The 12,838-nt window shown below is 41.6% G+C and overlaps 1 protein-coding gene across 1 annotated transcript in view; it reads left to right on the top strand.

The window, feature by feature from the left end:
- Positions 1-12,838, top strand: part of SERTAD4 (SERTA domain containing 4) — a 38,962-nt gene that overhangs the window by 14,839 nt on the left and 11,285 nt on the right. Inside the window, 1 exon segment of the mRNA XM_070734489.1 lies at positions 8,168-8,426. Coding sequence (XP_070590590.1) covers positions 8,168-8,426 — 259 coding nt within the window.

Genomic DNA, 12,838 nt, shown 5'->3' with positions numbered 1-12,838 from the left:
CTTCTGCCGCACAAATCCCAGTGACCGATTAGGTCCCACAGAGTTGGCCTTCTCCGGGTCCTGTCGACAAAACAATGCTGTCTGGCGGGCCCCAGGAGAATAGCCTTCTCTGTGGCGGCCCCGGGCCTCTGGAATCAACTTCCCCTCGAGATCAGGACTGGCCCTACCTCTCCTTGCCTTTTGTAAACTACTGAAAACCCACCTATGCTGTCAGGCTTAGGGGACATAACTGACCCTTAGCTGTTTCATTTTATGTATGGTTGAATTGGATGGTATGACTGTTTTATAATGGGTTTTATAATTGTTTTTAATATTTGTGCTTTGTATTTGTTGTGAGCCGCAATTAAAAAATTTAAAAACACGAGAAGATTTTAGTCGCTAAATTTAAAAGCAAGTAATACTATTGTCAAACAATTATAAATACACACTTCTTGATCCAAAGATGTAAATTCAATACACTTTTCATAAGTACAGATAAAAAAGAATGACTTCATACAACTAAAAAAAATATCAAAAGAGTTTCAGAACTAGTAATGCCACATGCTGTTGCTACAGAATGTAGGGTAACTAATGAGGCCCTACCAATACCTCACATTGCTTCCATCTCCACTCCACTTTTTGGCCTGTAGGGATTTCAGGAGATTTACAGCATTGTTGTAACAAGTATTTTAAATTTAACTTCTGTTTTAGTGGCTTTCTAGAAATGCATAAATACCTTTTTTCCTTGACATTGTGAATGGCATCATTACAGTTCTCTCATTAGCATCATAATGACTCTAAAGGAATAGTAAGTGAAAATGGAATAGTTGAGCAAATGGAACAGTTGAGCAAATGGAATAGTCTATTACCCAACAGAACTGCATACATGTAATGAAATTTTAACCTTCAGGCTGCTTGATTGCTTCAGGGTGTTTTCTTAATGTATTCACTTGGCTGGCAACATGGAAAGCCTGTGATAGCCTAAGGATTATAAGCTGAATTCAATTCATTCTTATTATTTATTAGATTTGTATGCCGCCCCTCTCCGTAGACTCGTATTTCATATTTCATTTGTGCTTCCATGCCACTGAAGTCCAGACAAAAATTTGCAAACAGTTATCAGCAGATTTATAGTATAACTTAAAGCTTGCAAAAAATATTTCAGAATAAAAATTTAGGAGGTGGGAAAGATCATTTCCCCAATAATCTATAGAATATGAAACTGAATGATGGAGAGGGAAAATAATAACAAAATGGGAAGCCTGTAGAAATGGTTAGCTGGATAAGAATAGATATGTAAGAGAGCTCATACACTTTGGTGGCTTTTACAAAGCAAGAATGTTATAGTATAATTACACTATTGAAGAATTGCTATATCTATGTTAATACCACTGGATGATAGTACTGAGTGAGATGCTCTGTCACTATGGGTTGAAGTATCTGGAATATACTGATGATACCCAACTCTATATTTTCCCCTCTGGCCATCTAAGTGATACTGTTGCTGCTCCTTTGTGGTGTCTGGAGGCTACGGGGATAAATGGGGGGCAACAAGCTTTGACGGAATCCTGGCAAGACAGAATGGATTTAGATACATGGATCTCCAAAATCCAGGACTTTGACAACTTTAATGTTGCTTGATGGGGTGGTACTAACCCAGATGGATCCAATCTACAACTTGGAGGTTTTCCTGAATTTATGACTCTTGTAAAGACCAAGTGGAAGTCATGGCTTGGAAAGGTTTAGTGCAACCTTAGGTTATGTGTCAGTTGTAGCCTCTCCTAGATCAGGAGTCCCTGTACTCAGTCATTCAAGACCTAGTCATCTCATGGATGGATTATTGCAACACACTCTACATGGGGCTACCCTTGAAGACCACTCAGAAGCTATAGATAGTGCAGAGTGCAGCATTACTGGCAGTTTGTGTAACCTCAAATGTTATCTAGATTGATTTTATATTGCATCCATCTTATGTAGATGGATTTTATATTTATATATTACATTTTTGGCTTGATAATCTTTTAATCATTAGTGGCGAAGTCCCCAAATGCTCCTCTATTGTGGAAAGTTAGTCTACTTCTCAAGAAGATTGATTTGACGGGTGACTTATTGAATGCATAAAATCATGCATGGGATAGAAAAGGTGGATAGAGAAAAAAATATTTTCTCTATCACACAATACTAGTACAAGGGGGCACTCCCTAAAGCTCATAGGTAAGAAAGTGAGGACAAATAAAGGGAAATATTTCTTCACCCAGAGGGTCATTGGTTTATGGAATTCACTTCCAGAAGAGGTCATGACAGCTGTCAGCCTTGATAGCTTCAAGACAGGATTAGACAGATTCATGGATGCCAAGTGTATCAGTGGTCATTGAACCGGATGTCCATGTGCTGCCTCTATGTTGGTTGAGGCAGGCAGGATTCCCTTGAGTATCATTTGTTGGGGTCAAGGGAAAGGGAGGGTCTTGCCTTCTCTTTCTGCTCAAGATCCCCAAGGACAATTCATGGGCCACTGTGTGACACAGAATGCTGGACTCGATGGGCTTTGGCCTGATTCAGCATGGCTCTTCTTATGTTCTTATGTTCTTCTTATTTTCTGTAATCAAAGGTACAGCAACAAAATAGAGTGGTACCTCTACTTAAGAACTTAATTTATTCCATGACCAGGTTCTAAAGTAGAAATGTTCTTAAGAAGCAGCAATTTTCCCATAGGAATAAAAAAAAGCGAATAATGTGTGCAAACCCATTAGGAAATAAATAAAAGCTCGGAATTTGGGTGGGAGGAGGAGGAGGAAGAAGAGGAGGAGGACAGTCGCTGTTGAAGAAAGAAGGTGAGGTGAGGGGAATGAAAAAAATCCAAAACTTTAAGGCTTTAAAAAAGAAACAGGGACTCTGAGATGGCGAGGCACACGCACCTCCAATACAACCAGTGCGAGGCTGCCTCCCATACACTATGCCAGAGAGAGAAAGCCAGGCAGGCGAGAGGGGGGAACCTCCCACTCCTTTGACTGAAAGAGAGCGGCTGCTGCTGCTGCTACCTGTTTTCTCTTCCTTCCCATGCTGAAGGGCTCCCCTCTCCTCTCACTCGTTCACTTTGTAGCCGGTGCCTTTCCTTCACTGTGGTCACTCCTTGGTTTGGCTGAAGCTGAGTTGATCCGGCTGGGGCAAAGCGCCCCCTTTTGCCTTTCTGCTCCCAGATGCTCCAGGAGGCAACCTCGTGCCGGGTATATGGTAGGAAGCACAAGGAGTCACCATAGAGAAGTAGTTTATTCCCTCTACAAGCACCCAGAGAAAGGAAAATGCTTTGTTTGCTCTGGTACTGCCAAAGCCTCCTTAAGCGCCACCAAAAGGCTCCTCTGGCAGCCCAGAAAAGCCTGAGATGGCCGGGATTAAAAGGAGAATGGCAGGAAACTGATCGGGCTGTCATGCCGCTCTCAAATTTCCTGGGAAATTTTTCCGGGCTCGAGTTCTTAAGTAGAAAATGGTCCTTGAGAAGAGGCAAAAAAATCTTGAACACCCGGTTCTTATCTAGAAAAGTTCTTAAGTAGAGGCATTCTTAGGTAGAGGTACCAGTGTAACAAAAATATTCTACTATTCAATCAAATGAAGTAAAGATAGTATGCCTCCCACAATATATTAGACGTAATATTTATAAGAGATTTGGGGTGTAGATTCAGATTCAGATTGACAATTTCTTACAATTGAGTGGATCTTGCTCACAGCCACCATGTTATGATGATGAGAAAATGATGGGACATTGTGTAAATGACACAATTAGTTAATTTAAATCATTTAATTTGAATTCATTCTGGTAGCTTCCTTTGACATGTAGGATATGCCTTGAGGTAAAAGTGGAAGACATATTTCATCCTTAGCCCAATAGAAATATTGCCAAACTTTAACCATTCATATTTGGCAATTAAGAGAGACAGACAAACATTAGCCTGTGAATCAAGCTGTAGTCTTCCTGTGCGCAAGAGTAAATGCAGCATCCCTTTGATTGTTGACTAAAATGGCAAGATGGTCTGCAGGCATTTAAACACCATTCAGAGTAATTATGGAATGTCCCTCATTTGTAATAATCATTCTTAGTCTCATAAGAACAGTGAAGAGGGTGAGAGCACTTCTCCATTTTCTCAAGGGATGGATGGAGCTCCAGGTTGATAAATGGTACAAAACCTACGAAGAACTCTCCTTGTTGTCTTAAATGAATTGAAGTTTTCAGGACCAGGCAAATTATGTAGCATGTTGAAGGAGCTGGCAGAATTTATTTGAGAAGAAATGATTGTTATCTTCAAGGAACTTGTATAAGGCAAACATGATTCCAATATTTAAAAGGAATGAGATATGGGGAAATTACAGAGCTATTTGTTTAATCCAGAAATAAATTGTGAAGCCACATTTCTGTGAATTCTGAGGAAATGTTAGTTGCCCAGAGTACTTCAGGAGTTGGGTGGCATATCAATCAATAAAATATCACTAGGGGCCAGCATGGATTTGTCAAAACCAAACCATAGTTATATTTTCTTTTATTATGACTGAGTGATTAATTTACTAGACTAAGTGAATGCTGTAGATCTCTTTGTTGTGAGCTGCCCTCAGTCCTCGGAGAGGGACGGCATACAAATCTAATAAATTATTATGCTTATGTTTATTATTATCATCATCATCATCATCATCATCATCATCTTGATTTTAGCACGGTATTTTACAAGTTCAGGTATGATATCTCTGTGGATAAAATGGATAAATGTGAAATAAAGGAAACTTGGTCCACTATATTTGCAATTTGTTGAACAACCATATCCAAGGGGGTGCTATAACTTTAGTGCTCTGGAAAAAAAGTTATCCCTGGGATTCCATCATCATATGAATGATATTTTACAACATTATAAATAACCTAAACAAAAGGGAGAGGAGTTGTAGTCTAATATGCAGATGACACCAAACTAGAGAGACTGGCTACTAACATAGAATACAAAAATCACAATCTAAAATGAGCTCAGTAGGCAAATTTTCAGCAATGGTTTGCCATTGCCTGTTTTCTAGGGCTGAGAGAGAGTGACTGGCCCAACGTTATTCAGCTGATTTCTTTTTTTAAAAAAATTATTAGGTTTTTTAAATGTGAAACAAAACAAGACAAACAACATTTAACATGTAAAGGAGCTGCAATTGCTCCGCTAAGTATAGAAGTCTTCTTAATACAGAAAAAAAGAAACTAATTCTAGTTTAGATCAATTCAGAAAGATAAACACTCTAAAAACAATAATAGCATAAAAATCTTGACTTTTCAATACTTTCTAACACTTATATAGTTATAATTAAAATGCTTGAAATCAATTAGTACAAGTAAACTTATCTATCAAATATCGCTATGTAATATATTCAAACCTAGTATTTTTAACTATTAAATGTTTTATTTCAATATCTTTAAAAATCCTTTTTTGCATTCCACCAATTGTAAACTTTCTGCCAAGTTTTATAAAATTCTGTTTCAGCTTGGTTATTTAACCGTCTCGTCATCATATCTAATTCTGCACATTCTATAATTTTCCTAAAAACCTCTTCGTCTTTTGGAATTTCCTTTTCTTTCCATTTTTGTGCGAATGTAATCCTTCCTGCTACTAATATATGAATTATTAAATAATATATTATTCAGCTGATTTCTAAGGTGAGTTTAGAACTCGAAGACTCCTAGTTTCTAGCCTTGAGCCTTCAATCACTGCATCACTCTGACCATTACAGAATCAAAGAGGATGCAGCAGTTAAAAGGCCCAAAGCAATTTTGGATTGAGCAGAAGTATTGTTTCTAGACAGCAAAAAATAGTACTTTTGTTGCAATTAAGCTGATTAGACTATGTATTTGGGAGTACAGTGATCCTCCGAGTTTCGCGATCTCGATCTTTGCGAAACGCTATATCGCGATTTTTCCACCCGATGACGTCACTCCCTTCCTTTCTCATCTTTCTTTCTCTCTCTCTTTCTCTATCTTGCTTCTTCCTCTCTCACACTCTCTTCCTCCCTCTCTCATCTCTTTCTTTCCTTCTCTCTCTTTCTCTATCTCTCCCCCTCCTGCTCTCGAGCGGCGGGCGGCACCCAGGGAAGGTTCCTTCGGCCGCCCACCAGCTGATCTGCTCGGCAGCGCAGTAGCAGCGAGGAGCCGAAGATGGGGTTTCCCCTTTGTGTGGGCAACGGGGAAACCCCATCTTCGGCTCCTCGCTGCTACTGCGCTGCCGAGCAGATCAGCTGGTGGGCGGCCGAAGGAACCTTCCCTGGGTCTTCAACTCCCAGAGCGGCGGACAAGCGGTGGGCGGACAAGAAAAGCGGCGGCTGGACAAGCGGAAAAGTGGCGGACAAACGGCGGGCGGAAAAGCGGCGGCCAGACAAGCGGACAAGCGGGGGACAAGCGGAAAAGTGGTGGACAAGCGGGCAGGCAGGCGGCTCCTCAGCTGCTGGGTCTTCCCAGGTGTGGAAGTAAAAACACCATCTGCGCATGTGCGGCCATGGAAAAAGGGGCGCGCATGCGCAGATGGTGTTTTTACTTCCGCACCACTATATCCCGAAAAATCGATTATTGCGAGGGGTCTTGGAACGGAACCCTCGCGATAATCGTGGGATCACTGTATTGTGCCCAGTTTTTGTAATCACACTTTCATATAGAGAAGCTACATTCAAAGAAAACTTTTCAGGACAAAAAAAAGATTGGAAGCCAAACTTTATGAGAAAAAAATTAAAAGATACAGGCATATTTAATTTGCCAAAGTTCTTACTAGGAAGAAATATGGTAGGGAGGTCTACAGGTATCCAAAGGACTGTCCTATTTAAGAGGGGCAGTTGGATTAATTGATGTAAACAATCCCCGTCAACTCATCCATTTTTTTGAATCTCTCTTTAACTTTCATTATTAATTTTGCCAGACAGATTATAATTCTTAACACAATATCAGCCTTTGATTCTTTATTTATTACCAGCACCCGTGCACTCTTACTTTGGAGAAAACTTGCCTTTTGGCAGTCATCAAAATATTCAAGGTGGAAAACAGAATTATTCTTGTTTCTTGAAGAGTAGGAAACAAAGCTGAGAATACATCTGGCTTGTGTGCCAAGGACTATATTCATTATTGCAGAGAGCACATTGTTAATGTGGGTTGCCTCTCCTTCTCAGAAATGCTGCGTCTCCCTCTCCTTTTCCTTCTCTTGCAATGGGATTGGATAGATGGCTTACAGCCTGGCTCTGGCCCCGGAATCCCTGCTCCTGTTTAATATTCTGCTTGCTCCACTGATGTTGTGCTTGGCTCCTGTGGGATTGCAACTCACCGCTTGAAACCCGAGCCAATTTTCTGTCTTAATCTCAGTGTTTTGACTGGAGGCAGATCCAGTTCAACCCAATCGGAGCTGGTGGAAACAACTACCTAAGAGTCTCGCTCTGTTTCCCTTGGGAAGGGAAAGAAGGAAGAAGGGGGGGAGAGAGAAAGAAAGGGGGGAGAGAGAGAGGGGGGGGGGCAGGCCAAGCAACAAGCCACTCGTAAGAGACAAATATACAAAGCAGTCTCTAGGATCTCTGTATCTGTAGAGAATAAAGTGATTGGTTTCCTTCCTTCCTTCCCCTCTTTCTTTCTTTCTCTCTCTATCACTGTAGAGGAACTCTGAATTTAAGAATCGTGAGCGGCAGCCAAGGGCTTTTTGGGCAGACGGTCAGTGAACTGGTGGGTGGGTGGGAGAAAGGGTTGCCTTGCTTGGGGAAGGGCTGCCATCCTGAACTGTCGGGCTGGACGTCAGACGAGACCCTGGGACCGGCGGCGCTTCTACGAGCATCGCGGAGGAACGGGGGATTGGCGTTCTCGGGATCGCCCTCCCCGTTTAAGCCACATAGGCGAAATAAGAGGCGCCGAAGGGAAAATCGGGGGCGACGGAGGCGACCGGCGGTGAGAGGCGAGGCGAAGGGTGAGAGCGGGCGACGGGTGCGGAAGGCAAAAGCGAGAGCGGGAAGCGCCGGTCCCTCGGGGCCCATAAGGAGCTCGGTGGAGAGACCCGTTGCAGCGCGCAGGCCCGCAATGGCCGCCGCCGGAGGAGGGTACGCCGGGGCAGGGCGAGGAGCTTCGGGGACGCGCGGGGCGGGGGAGGTAGGAAAGGCGGCGGCGGTGCCCGACCCTGACCTGCCCGCGCTATCTTTGTCTCCCCGCGTGCAGATCGGAGGCGCCGCGATGACTCTGGTGCTGCCCCTGAGCAGCTTCTGCGAGCCTATTGTCCCTTCCGAAGGAGCCGGCGAGTTCCAGCCGCTGTGGGAAGCGCGCTGTTGCGGCAAGAGCAGCCCCACCTCGGATGCCGCCGCCGGGAGCAGCAGCAGCAGCAGTACCGCCCAGGGGCAGGCGCAACAGCAGCCCTCGCAGCCGCCGCCGCCGCCGGGCAGCGACGGCCGGACACCGGTTGGTCAGCCTCCGCCCTCAGGTAAACGCTACGCACCAGCTCGCCCTCCTCCCCGGAGCGCAATGCAGCGAGGGTAGAATTACTCCCGCTGGGTTCTTCCTCCCCCCCAACCGTCCTGGGAGGTAGTTGGGTGCTCAATGACTGACTGGTCATTAGAGAGATGAGAAGGAAAAGATTACATAAGGGGTGCCAGACGCCTGCACAACTTGCACCTATTTTTAAGAATGTTAAGGCAGCCTGTTGGCACGGATGTCAGGAGAGATGGGTGCTCATGCATATGTTTTGGGAGTGCTCAGTAGCGCAGAAATTTTGGAAAGAGATGCAAGACGAGATTAATAGGATGATAAATATAAAATGGGGGATTACGAAGGAGATGGCCATATTAGTAATGAAGAGGGATATGGGTGATTTCAGAGAAAGTAAGGAAGCAGTTGTAGAAAGTGCCCAGGTAGTAATAGTTTTAGGTTGGAAGGATGCAACAAAATGAACAATACAAAATTGATATTGATACATGGTATCGGAACACATTCAATTTGAAATTATGGATACTAAAATGAATACGATCAATGGAAAAATGGATGGGAAGATGGGATAAGGTTAGATGTTTTGTGGCCAGTAGAATTCGAGCTATAACGAATGAATTGGAATCACTCTGTATTTTGTAAACATGTTAATGTTCTCAGTTTAAAACCGATTTTGCAACCTGCCCAGGTGCAGTAGCAGAATTGCGCTGGACTCCAAAGGCACTCAGAGCCACGGGGGTGTGCACACATCACTGTTCCACCTTAGCAGCCCACCTCTGGATGGAGGGGACGTGATGATGAGCCCCAACCTAGCATCCTTAAAGCACTTCAGTACACTGACTGTGTGTGTGTGTGTGTGTGTGTCTGTTGTTAGATTCTGCTTTCATTTCTCTCCACAACCAATTGGTCAGCCAGATTTGGAGACTGGGGATGTTTAGCTCCCGGATTATTCCCCGAGGTTTAGGAAAGGGCCTGAATATGATTCCAAATCTTCCTGCTTCAGGATCTCGCTTGAACAAATCAGGCTTTCCACTAAATGGAAATTTCACCCGCAATGCAAGAGGCACGAAACCCTTCATTTTGGGCTGCTGCTTTCCCCCCAACTTGGAGGAGAGCTTTGTCCAAACATGGGCATTTTCATGCAAGTTAACACAGTAAGAGGCCACTGATGTGAAAGGCAGGGGTGGGGTAGGAGGCTGATAAACTGAAAAGAGATGCATTTATGATAAACTGCTCTATAGAAAATCTTTGTAAGTGAAATCTCAGTTAATGCTTTCCATGGAGAAGCATTTGCTTGAACTGATCCTATGGTTGCTGTGTAACATAGGAGGGTGGTCTCTCGTTTTCTTGGCTGCTTTGCTTTCCATGTTGCAAAAGCAAAAGGTGGCCAATATGGGTGTTTGTGTATGTGGTGCAGCAATGATTGTGACTTGTATGATGAATTGGATTTAGTGCAGGCAAAGGCCTCCTTTGCTGGTTCTCTTGTCAATGGATCTTCTCTCTAACATCCTCTTTGTCTCACTCCACTCAAGGGTAATAGTTTGATTAAAAAAAAACACTTTTCATGTTTTCATAAGCCCCTTTCTTAATTGTTAGATTTTTCTGAGCTTAGGTGAGAAAAATATGAATGGAGAAAAATATGAGCTTAAAAGTAAATTCAACTTCTAGTCAGAACCTTGTTTTTCAAAATGAGAGTCATTTTCCAACTTAATCTCCATTTTCCTATGAATGGTGCAGATGAGCATTGGAATTTACACAACATACCTATAGTTAAAGAGAGAGGGGAGAGAAGAAGTGGGGGCAGGTGTCTTTTGAGGGTAAACTTTATAAACCGAAGATGACATGATAAAATTGTGGATGGATTTTGTCACATTAGGCAATCTAGTGGACATTTTTGTTCTAAAATCAAACCAAAGTTACAGAACTAGATAGCAAGTAGAATTATAGCATATCTTTATTTTTTGTCATTTTGACATATTTTATTATATTCTCCCTCTCCCTCTCGCCCTCTCTCTCTCTTTGCGTATTTTGCCCCACTGAGTTTCTAAAGTTAGCCACACCCTCCCCTGTCTCAATTTAGGATAAATCTTGGGATCTTTAGGGAAGAGGCTTCTGACTTCCTTCTAGAGGTAATTTTGAACTGATCTCAGTGTAATGATTTAGGGGAGAGTTTCTTCTCCCTTCACTGCTTTGTGTTTGTGAGAAGAAACACGGAATAGTTTATAAAGTTTATGGATCAGAATTTACTGAAATGAAATCTCCTTTAACCAAAGTTATCCAAAATAAACGGGAGCCAAATGGTTTCACATCTATGTGAATTAACTAACCTTAATTTCAATGAATAATGTTTGCCCAAATTTGGGCGTAATTTGGATTGCTGTACATTACAGTAAAAGCAGAACCTTTCATATTCCTTTAGGAGGACAACAGACAAAGCTGAACCTTATCATGATACCTTTCTTCTATTCCTATATCTCTTCTTCTATTCTTTCATTGATATGTTCTATTACTATACCTTCTTTTCTATTATTTCTTAGATATATTTTACTATGAGTATCTCCTCTATAACCTTCATCATGTATTTTACTATGTATACATAGTATATATACCCACTAAAACCCTCATTGTGTATTGGACAAAATAAATAAATAAAATAAAATAAAATAAATGATTTATTCCTCATCACTTGACGATGGTTCAGATGTATGTGTAGAAGAGTCTTTTTAAATAAAAGGCTCTTGACCCACGAGGAGAGTCACTGGGGTAGGCTGCCTTAAGTGATGATGAGTTAAGTGAGAGCTGCTGGTATATGAACTCAGTGCCAAAATTAGAACTTTCTGCCTTGCAAGCCTGCATAGTTCTCTTGCTTTCTGTTTGTGCACATTGAGTGAGACCACAGAGTGCATGCAGCCGCCTAGCTGCAGGTTTCCCATCCTGAATTTAAGTAAGCATCTTAACTGGGCTGGAGGCTTCCCTGGTTCTTCCTTACCTCTGATTTCAACTATATATGAGCATACTATAGTTGCTTTATGATTCTACACATGCTTGAAAGCTTATGTTAAATTTGGCTTTAGATTTCACATTAGAAGCATGATTTAAATAAATGTTACAAAGAAGGCTAAAATTTAAAATCTATATTAATAAAACCAAATGGACAGTGATCTATAAACCATTCCCCTCCCCCAATGTTGGTGAAGGTTTAAATAGTACTATAAACATTTTTTAGTCACCAAAACAATATTATAGACATAAATAACTATGTATACAAGCCTTATTCCAACTTTGATAGTTAGCATCAAAAACAATAATAGGGTGAAGTCCTTCAGTACCCTCTTTGAAAATTAAGTTTGTGCTCACTTCATTTTGTATAGCTTTTATTTCAAGTTTAAAATAGCATAGGGAAAAATAACAATGATTCCCAAACAGGTGCCCATATTAAATGCAAACAATAATTAAAATTTTGCTCTCTGTGGTAGAACACTGTCTGATTGGAATACCATGACCCAGACTAAATTGTGGTATATATTGGTCTCTAAAGAGTTCAGAGTAATTACATCTTGGTTACCTGTTCCAAATCACTTCCTTTATATTGAATTTAAAGAACATTTCAAATTGGTTTAGAGCAAATTATGCATATTTGATACATAAATTACCAACAAGATTTGTCTACCAATAAGGACAGTGTTCATTCCTGTCATAAGGGGTCATACAAATCTACTTAATCTTCTACAATAAGAGAGCTGTTGTGAAAGAGATAAAAATCTGGAAAATTAAAATAATGCATGCACTTGAGACAATAATAGCATCATCTTCCATTTGTCTACTCACATTTCAAGGGAAATTATTTATTAGAAGGTTGCCCAATGCGAAATCAAGTTCTACAGGCAATATCACATTTAAAATGCAGTCGTGTAGTTTTTTGGGGCTGGGGAAAGCATAAAATACAGTACAATACCGTTTTGGGTACAAGAGAAGGCTGCTTGTTGAGATGGAAGTTGGCTGCAGAGCTTGTTTGGGGAAATCTGCTACTTTGGTCCTTTCAAGGATCAAAAAGGTAGGATCCAGACCAAATAGAGGTTTTAGGTCTGAAAAATATATATGATAGGTTTGATATGATATCATCCAAAAACCAATGGGAGGAGACATTTCTGAAAAGTGGGAGCATTACAAGACACAACTTTCAGGGGTGGGTTCCTTGCCAGTTCGCTTCCTCCCACACCATGGGGTCATGCGCCATGGGCACGTGCATGCTTTGCACATGCACAGTGGCAGAAAGATCATTTTTAAAAAAAATCAAAACCAACATGGCGACATATGTGCAGTGCCAGAAATCTGGCTTATGCACATGCACAGAAGAAAATAAACCTGACACTGAATTTTTTTTAAAAAAAATTTAAAAATGCAAAAAAA

This window comes from Erythrolamprus reginae, chromosome 1 (genome assembly GCF_031021105.1).
Source record: "Erythrolamprus reginae isolate rEryReg1 chromosome 1, rEryReg1.hap1, whole genome shotgun sequence".
Lineage (NCBI taxonomy): Eukaryota > Metazoa > Chordata > Lepidosauria > Squamata > Dipsadidae > Erythrolamprus > Erythrolamprus reginae.
Note: the sequence above shows the minus strand (reverse complement) of the source record. Positions and strands in the feature narration are given on the sequence as shown.